At 38.5% G+C, this 9,889-nt stretch overlaps 1 protein-coding gene across 1 annotated transcript in view; it reads right to left on the reverse strand.

Moving 5' to 3' along the window:
* Window positions 1–9,889, reverse strand: part of LOC111087246 (paired mesoderm homeobox protein 2-like) — a 31,177-nt gene that overhangs the window by 7,641 nt on the left and 13,647 nt on the right. Inside the window, exon 2 of the mRNA XM_022393241.1 lies at window positions 8,800–8,984. Within this exon, the coding sequence (XP_022248949.1) occupies window positions 8,800–8,984 (185 nt within the window). The remainder of the gene's footprint in view (window positions 1–8,799; window positions 8,985–9,889) is intronic.

The raw sequence follows: 9,889 nt of genomic DNA on the forward strand, positions 1-9,889 counted from the left end.
TTGTTGTTGTATACACTTTTAAATAAAACCTCATCAAATTGCAGTGTTAGCTTAAACTAACGTTGAATAGCGAATCAAAAATAAAAAAAACAATAAATCAGACTTTTCATTCTTCTAAGACCACAAGAAATATTAGATCTTTTACGTTCTGGATGCCGATGTTTTCTTTTTTATCCGAGGTTTCCTTCTGGAAAGGCGCTGAGGTAAAGTAAACGACATAGTTGTGTTTTCAACCAGAGAAAGAAACAGCGCAGAAATTGATTTTGTGGGTTATCTTTTGTAAAGCCAAAGCCTTGCCAGGCGGTGTTCTTGTCACCTCGTCGCGGGACCAGAACGGCTGTAGACAGGGTTGGCGGTAAACGAAGAAGTTACACACATGTTGTTGACTAGAAGACGGTGGATCCAGATGAGATCAGTCTCCGGTTTCGGTAATAAAGTGTCGCGCTCTTGTTTCCTTACTTACCCACACGGCCGTTAGTTTAATAAAAACTCAAAATTTGTATGACCTTCTGCTCCTAAGTGGCTAAGTGACACACGCCTCATTTAGTTTTGTCGAGAATCTGGGAGCATATGTCCCCGCGGTATAACCGTCGCCCACTGTTCATCGTATCGCAAAATCTAATCTGATTTGTTGAAAGTTATGGTTCCGCAACGTTGAGTGCAGAAAGGTTTTCCGTCAACCCTAAATATATAGTTTTGTATGATTTGACTGGGGTCAGGTAAGTTCTTTCCAATTTAAAAAGAGAGAGAGAGAGAGAAACAACACAACAAAATGAGTAAAAAAACACAGTTATTATTGCATATTACATCACTGCATTACTTTTTTTTTTAAATTCGCGGAAAGCTATTCGAGGGCTATCTGTACAAGCCGTCCATAATTTTGAAGATATAGACTCCAGAGGAGGCAGTTAGTCAATACTACCCACCGCCAACTCGTGGACTGCTCTAATAACGAATAGTGAGATTGATCGTTACATTATAACGCTTCCACGACTGAAAGGGCGAACATATTCGACGACGGGTTTCAATCGCGCGACCTGCAAATTGCGAGTCGAGTGTCCTAATCACCAGGACCATATATATATATATTTTTAAAGAAGTAATAAATATTTAAAAGTTTTTAATTTCTAAAAGTTTTCGTTATATTTTGCTTTTATAGCTTACCAGTAAGTATGAGCAAAGAAAGATAATTAAAACGATGTAATAAGGCCCGACGTGTTATAGAGGTTAACGCGTTGGGCTGCGGAACGGCAGTCCAATGTTCAAAGCGATATGTTACTGAATACGCTGGGCACTTTCGGCTGTAAGTGCGTTATTCCCATTCTTCGGTTCAAAATGCCGTACAACACCCTTGTGGCGGCGGTTGCTCCTGGCTGGCTATATTACCTATGGCAATAGTCCGAAATTATGGATGTATATGTGAGCCATAGGGCGCGGTTTCTGATCTGGCGTTTAACTCACGTGCCCATGAGGTGTTTTCCAGATTGACGGCGGGATCTGTTGACTAGTTGCCTTCGCTCTAGTCTATCAATCCAAAATTGGCCACGGTATGGCCAGGTGGTTAGAGTGCTTGAGTCGCAAGCTGAGGGTCGCGGGTTCGAATCCCCGTTCCACTAGACATGCTCGAATTCCCGTCCCACAAGATATGTTTGCCCTTTCAGCCGTGGGGGGGGGGGGGCGTTATAATGTGACTATTCGTTAGTAAAAGAGTAGCCCACGAGTTGGCGGTGGGTGGTAATGACTAGCTGCCTTCACTGCTAAATTAGGGGCGGCTAGCGCAGATATCCTTCGTGTAGCTTTGCGCAAAATTCAAACAAAAAATATGGATTAACAAACAGATAAATATAATTTAAAAATAAATGGGTCAAACAAAGGGGGGGTTGTAGCCAAAATAAAAAGGAAAAGAATAAACAAAAGTACTGTAGTCTTTACTAGTTTGTTTGCCTATCTTGGCCACTTGGAATTTTCCAGAAAATTTCAAAAATTTCAGTACCTCCAATGTTTAACCAGCAACAGAAAAATGGTACAAGTACTCTTTTCCTTAGTAAAGTTTGATTATCAAAAATTTTAAGTCCACTTTAAAATGTCTTTCATAATAACCTATATTTCGCCGTTATTCTTTGCTGGACTGAGATTTGCAACGCGAGCACCTAGCGACCACGGCCAGCGAATTCTTACTTTATCTCTTGGAAATTTTACGATATATACTAATCCGATATATTACGATATATATACTTTTTTAGTTGTAAATATACATTTATTCTTGAAAGCATGCACTATTAGCGGTGAATGAGAAAAACAATAACAAAAAACATTCATTAATATCACTCTCGCTCCCATAGCTAATTTCACATAGCTCACCTCGGAACGAGAGGGTCACCCGGTATCGCTGTTGCATCTGGATCTATTTCAGACGTTGTCATCCTTAAAAGTAACACACTTAATCCACTTGATAACGTGTGTAATATTAACAATATCCTTATCTTTATTTTTATTTAATGAAGACGACAAACAACTTCAGAAAAATGTTTAATTACTTGTACCCGACATTTCGGCTTACGCCTTTATAAAGGGTCTATGAACGTCACAGGTTACCAAACTGATTTTAAATGACAGTAACCGAAAACGAAATACAGCACAACAACAATATAAGGGAAAAGTGTACGTGATACGAGTATAGTCGAACAGTTTGAAAGTTTTTAAAAAACGGTAAATATCGTGATCCGCATATGACTTTCCTGTAAAGGTCAAGTTAAACAATAGTGATTCCAGTTTCGAGTTCATACAATACACAAACAGTAGATGACTTTTCATAAAATAAAGTAACTTAGCATTACTCATATTTCATCATTTTAGCCCTCCCCCAGTGGCACAGCGGTATGTCTGCGGACTTATACTGCTAGAAACCAGGTTTCGATACCCGTGGTGGGCAGAGCACGGATAGCCCTTTGTTTAGCTTTGTGCTTAATAACAAACATAATTTTTTTTCGTGTGCTGTAAAATTGAATCTTTATTCAGCCAAGCTCCTAATTCACCTCCCCCCCCCCAGTGGCACAGCGGTATCTTTGCGGACTTACAACGCTAGAAACCGGGTTTTGATACCCGTGGTGGGCAGAGCCCAGATAGCCCATTGTGTAGCTTTGTGCATCAATTCAAACAAACCCTAATTCACCTAAAAGTCACCACTGATCAAAATGTTGTGTGGTAAATGTTGGAGCTAACCTGAAGGTCTCTTTGTAGTTTGAAGAGATATTAAAAGAACTGGTAGGGAGTGTGGAAAATGGACAAAATATATATATAAAGTTTTAGTATTTCATTCAATTCACATTCTTCTCTAACCACATAAAATCGAATAGAGGGCCTCTTTCTAAAAGTTCTTTTAAAACTAAAAACCATCACCGACAATGTGAGTTCTCACCCCACCTTCTTTGTTTTAGCACTTGTTAACAGAATCCTCAGGAGGTTGTTGTTATTAAGCACAAAGCTACAGAAAGGGCCATCTCTGCTTTGCCCATCACGGGTATCGAAACCTGGTTTCTAGCAGTATAAGTCCGCAGACATACCACTGTGCCACTTGTGGGCAGAATCCTCAGAACTTAATGAAATACTGAATTTGACAGTAAGATTATTTCGAAATTAAAAATCAAGACATGCTTATTTCAGGTCCATTTTCTGTGAAATATAAAAACGTAACGTAATTTTTATTAACCTAACACGACGTAAACAACACTCTGATCTGAAGATTTTGCTGTAATGAAAAGTATTTTTTATTTCATTTTAAGAACACATACACACGTTATTAACACGCACCCAGAAAAGGACTATCGAACTAAATAACTAAGGACTGTCGAATTAACATTGGAAAACTTCATTGTAAACATCATTTTCAATATTTTCACACTTAGGAACGAAATTTGGCAAAACTAAGGACTATCGAATTAACATTGGAAACTTCATTGTAAACAACATTTTCAATATTTTCACACTTAGGGACGAAATTTGGCAAAACTAAGGACTATCGAATTAACATTGGAAAACTTCAGTGTAAACAACATTTTCAATATTTTTCACACTTAGGGACCGTACCTTGGAGAGAGCTACGTAGAGCTGACCGTGAGAAAACTGCAACCCCGACGGACAGACAAACATCCATCTTCCCAAATTACGTTACTCTAAGATGCACAGTATTTTATCTCACTGAAACCTTTTAGGATTGTGTTCTTATTAAGAGGGAATAGAAGGATATACTTTTAAATATCAGAATTTGTAATTATATCAATAGTTAACATAAAAACAACAACTTTATTTTATGTAGGTTTGCAGGAAACCGGAAGAAAAAAATCTAACGAACCATTTTCGTGGTATCGATGACTCGCTGTTAGGGCCAATAAAATAGGGGGCGGGAAGGCCACTTCGCCCGGGCCTCAAGCTCAGAGGAGGGGCCTTAAATTTAGACACTTGTTATAATTTTGCATTTTTAAAAATTTCGCGACGTCTTTTTTAAGCACAGAAAAAGGGTGGAAAAGCATTTATTAAATGTCAACCAATGTTGATAAATACATGTTAAATATATCAGATTTTTGACAGCCTTTTTTGTCTTCCTTTACCGATACATTTTCACATTGACCAAGTGTTAGTCAAACTTTGGACGTAATTTAACGGACCTAAATATTTTTTCCCTTTTCTCATTCTCTCCCCCCCCCCGATGTGACCTGCACCTTTATCAGTTCTGGATAGTTCAATTTCATTTGTCAAGAGTGTTTAATAAGAACATCTGGCACGAAAATGCTGGGGAAAAATTTGGAGTTATCAAGCCGTGTTCGAATCCGTGGGATACTACAAAATATTTCCTGCATCTTAAGCTGTAGATGCGTTATAAGAAAGACAGTTAGTTCCTTAGCGTGGATGGTGGGTGATAAGGATTTGTTGTCCGACTTCCTTTCGCTTGGTCAGTACAGTTCAAAACTAGTTTTGTTTGTTTGTAGTTATGCACAAAGCTACACAATGGGCTATCTGTGCTCTGCCCACCACGGGTATCGAAACCCGGTTTCTAGCGTTGTAAGTCCGCAGACATACCGCCGTGCCACTGGAGACGCAAAAGTAGGAACGGTGGCAGATAGTCTTAGTAGCTTTACTATAAATGAATAAAAAATGCAAGTTTTTGTAAAGGATCATACACATTAATAGACCCAACGTTTTTAGACACAAAATGTCACTGATCAGTGATTCAATGTAAAGAAAGACGACATGTAAGTACCGCTTCTCAACGACGTTGGTTCAAATTCCAGATGAACATAAGTGAGCATAATGTATACGTGCACGCAATTTCTAGGAGGTTCTAAGGGGATAATTTCAGTTCCTAGTGAATTCTGTATGGCGCCAGTCACGTGTAAATTACGGTCTCTATTTAAAAAAAAAAAAGTTGATAAAATGTTCACTTGTTTTAACCATTGATTGCTAATTGACTTTTTTATGGTTATTATTTTATTACTACTGGCTTATAAAATAAGTACAGATAGATCATTGAAAACACTCTGTAAATTAATACTTTTTTTTAACAAACAAATTATACACATTTTAGGTGATTTACTTTCTGGTTGTCCTCCGATAAATTTACGGACTTAGAACGCCAAAATCCAGGGTTCGATTCCCCACGGTGGACGCAGCAGGCAGCTTAATGTGACTGTGCTTTAAAACAAACAACGGTATTGTTCCGTTATACCCGCCCCTCCCCCTCCCCCACCGGTGGGACAGCGGTATGTCTGCGGACTTACAACGCTAGAAACAGGGTTTCGATACCCGTGGTGGGCAGATCACAGATAGCCCTTGTGTAGCTTTGTGCATAATTAAAAACAAACAAACAAACAAAACGTTATACCCGCCGCAAATGGTAAATTTTGACTGTGTGAATACAATTAATAATATTAATATATTTTTAGAAATTTATCATGGACATTTGTTATTTAATTTATGTATTATAATTATTATATAATCTATATATCATATAACGGAAGAGTACCCAAACAACCAATGAAATTTTTACGGTTTTATAGAAGTACCTGAATTAAATAATATTATGCAATACTGACTATGGGGCGTATTAAAGACAACAACGTCATTGTAAGTAATAATATTATTATATACAATTATATTTAATTTCTGTTACAACTTAATATATTTTGTTCATTGAAATGCCCTCTATGATAAAAACTTTAAACTAGATCTTCTATTACAGTGAAAAAGTCTAAGAATGAAAAAAAATAAAATACCAGATGTAGTTCCTCAATGAAGGACAAAATGAAATGTTTAACTTCTAATTAATTTTGTATTTTTACGTTTAAAAAACATACTTTCGCAGTAATAATAGGCATGTCCAGTGGTTAGAGGGCGCTCGACTCGCATTCTGAGGGTCGCGGGTTCGAAACCCCGTCACACCAAACATGTTCGGCCGTAGGACGTTATAATGTGACGGTCAACCCCACTATTCGTTGGTAAAAGAGTAGTCCAAGAGTTGGCGGTGGGTGGTGATGACTAGCTGCCTTTCCTCTAGTCTTACACTGCTAAATTAGGGACGGCTAGCGCAGATAGCCCTCGTGTAGCTTTGCGCGAAATTCAAAACAAACAAGCAGCAATAATAATAAAAAATTCATTTTATTGACCGGCGGGTGCACTCTATTTTTAGCTGCGACATATCGGCCGACAGAACGGCTCTGAGTTTTTTTTTTCAAGTACAAACTTTTAGCTTATATCTTCGTTATTTCTTGACCGATTTGAGGTCTAATTACAGTTTTGGTCTCAGGAGATCAAACCCTTTCGATTGATGTATTCGATCACGCCCAAGGTTTCATAGATTAATTTACTCTAATCCTGCATAAAGGAATTTCAATTTGAGGGTAAACTGATAGAGATCCTAATGAGTAATAAAATTGAATCGGTTATATGGGCGCCCCACGCTAGGTATTGCTGGCGCACAAAAATATAGCTAATAACAAGGAAAAAAAAGTATCATATATTAATTTATTCTAATCCTGCCTAAAATCATTTCAAATGCCGCGGCTATTGAGAATTTCCTCTTGTTTATTTCAAGAACTTATAAAAGTGGAAATTGAGGATTTCTTGCATTTATAATATTGATCCCTAGAAAGACTGAAAGATTGAAAATAAACAAAGCACAAGGACCAGGCATGTTTTTCTCATGGGTTTAAAGGAGGTCAAAGTTCAGACGCGCGAGTTTCTCATTTTCATGTTTGATAAGCCAATAAAAAGAGTGGGTAGGTGCCTGAGGCCTAGAATAGTTCATGTTAAATCAATTTTTAAAGGGGTGGGAGCGTTAAAAAAGAATTACTCTGGAAATTATAAGCCAGTAAGTCGAATGAGCGGCCCGACATGGCCAGGTGGTTAGGGCGCTCGACTCGTAATCTAAGGGTCGCGGGTTCGAATCCCCGTCACACCAAACATGCCAACCTCCGCCTTTGCCTGGTCCCAAGTCCAGGATGAGAAAGGAGGAGGATCGGGCGCGGGGCTAGCAACTCCACCCCGTAAAAAGTAACTGCAACAACAACTTTCCGTTGGTGAGGTGTTGTTACGGCCCTATGCTCCACTGGGAGTTTACAGGAATAATAAAAAAAAAGTCGAATGAGCAAGAGTTCGGTCCATTGAACATACTACAGGTGTGGAATGTACTCTATAACATACAACAGGTATGGAATGTACTCTGTGACACACAACAGGTATGGAATGTACTCTATAACACACAACAGGTATGGAATGTACTCTGTGACACACAACAGGTATGGAATGTACTCTGTGACACACAACAGGTATGGAATGTACTCTATAACACACAACAGGTATGGAATGTACTCTGTGACACACAACAGGTATGGAATGTACTATAAAACACACAACAGGTATGGAATGTACTCTATAACATACAACAGGTATGGAATGTACTCTGTAACACACAACAGGTATGGAATGTACTCTATAACATACAACAGGTATGGAATGTACTCTATAACATACAACAGGTATGGAATGTACTCTGTAACACACAACAGGTATGGAATGTACTCTATAACATACAACAGGTATGGAATGTACTCTGTAATACACAACAGGTATGGAATGTATTCTGTAACACACAACAGGTATGGAATGTATTCTGTAACACACAACAGGTATGGAATGTACTCTATAGAGTACATTCCATACCTGTTGTGTGTTGTAATACACAACAGGTATGGAATGTATTCTGTAACACACAACAGATATGGAATGTACTCTGTAATACACAACAGGTATGGAATGTACTCTGTAATACACAACAGGTATGGAATGTATTCTGTAACACACAACAGGTATGGAATTACTATAACACACAACAAGTATGTAATGTACTCTATAACATACATCAGGTGTGAATGTACTCTGTAACACACAACAGGTATGGAATGTACTCTGTAATACACAACAGGTATGGAATGTATTCTGTAACACACAACAGGTATGGAATTACTCTATAACACACAACAGGTATGGAATGTACTTTATAATACACAAGAACTATGTAATGTACTCTATAACATACTAGAGGTTTCAACAAGTCAGGTGTATGGATTTTATTTCAAATAATTACAAACTGTTATCACTTTTCAGACACAAATCTCGACAGCGAGGTCTCAATTAATTGAATAAATGGATTACTTTTTTTTCTGTTGGCTGTCACTCTGTTGGAAATAAGGAAAAGCGCCGATAAAAATGATAACAATATTTCATTACTGTTGTTGATGGACATACCTGAACTCGTGCCTCGCTGAGACTCACTTTCTTTGCCAGTTCTTCTCTGACGAAGGCGTCCGGATAGTGAGTTTTCTCAAACACCCTTTCCAAGGCACTTAACTGTTGAGCCGTGAACGTCGTCCGGTTACGGCGCGGTTTCTTTCGGCGTTGTTGGCTATGGTCCTCGCCGTCGAGACCGTCTTCTAGTCTCCGTCAAAAGAAAACAGTGCCGTGTTACAAAGTTAGAACGAGCCGAAAAAGATACAGATTACAAAAGCAATATTTTCTTGATATACTCGAAACTAAACCACAACTAAAACACTGAATAATGTCTCAAGGTAAGGAAAAACAAACTTAGTTATCTTTAAAAAAAAAAAAAAACCTCAGCATTATTCTCATATCTCATTCGATTTACGTCATAATTTCAAATTTTATCATAATCAGGAAGACAGTTATGTTGGCGATGAATGTTTAAGCATTCTTTGATAGATTGTTTAGGCAGAGCATTCACGGTGAAATTTAGATGAATGGACGACAACTGCCTGTTGTAGAAACACAAGTGTAGAGGACGACGAAAGGCGGAAGACCTTCGAAACGTCGTCCCTCTACACTGTTTATTTCAAAGCACAAAGTTACGCAATGGGCTATCTGTACTGTGCCCACCACGAGTATCGAAACCCGATAATACAGTTTTTTTTTTTTGTTAGAATCTTGTTAAAATCAACTAGGAATCAGAAGTATTATTATTTGTGGGCAAGGTCTCTAACACATCGGATTAAACCTTAAATAAACCATTGGATACTTTGCTTGAATGGGCTTACTAACAAAAAAGGTGGTTAGGGCACTCGACTCGCAATCTGAGGGTCGCGGGTTCGAATCCCCGTCACACCAAACATGTTTGCCCTTTCAGCCGTGGGGGGCGTTATAATGTGACAGTCAATCCCACTATTCGTTGGTAAAAGAGTAGCCCAAGAGTTGGCGGTGGGTGGTGATGACTAGTTGCCTTCCCTCTAGTCTTACACTGCTAAATTAGGGACGGCTAGCTCAGATAGCCCTCGTGTAGCTTTGCGCGAAACTCAAAAACAAAACTAACACAAAACAACGCCCT

This window comes from Limulus polyphemus, unplaced genomic scaffold (genome assembly GCF_000517525.1).
Source record: "Limulus polyphemus unplaced genomic scaffold, Limulus_polyphemus-2.1.2 Scaffold1922, whole genome shotgun sequence".
Classification (NCBI taxonomy): Eukaryota; Metazoa; Arthropoda; class Merostomata; order Xiphosura; family Limulidae; genus Limulus; species Limulus polyphemus.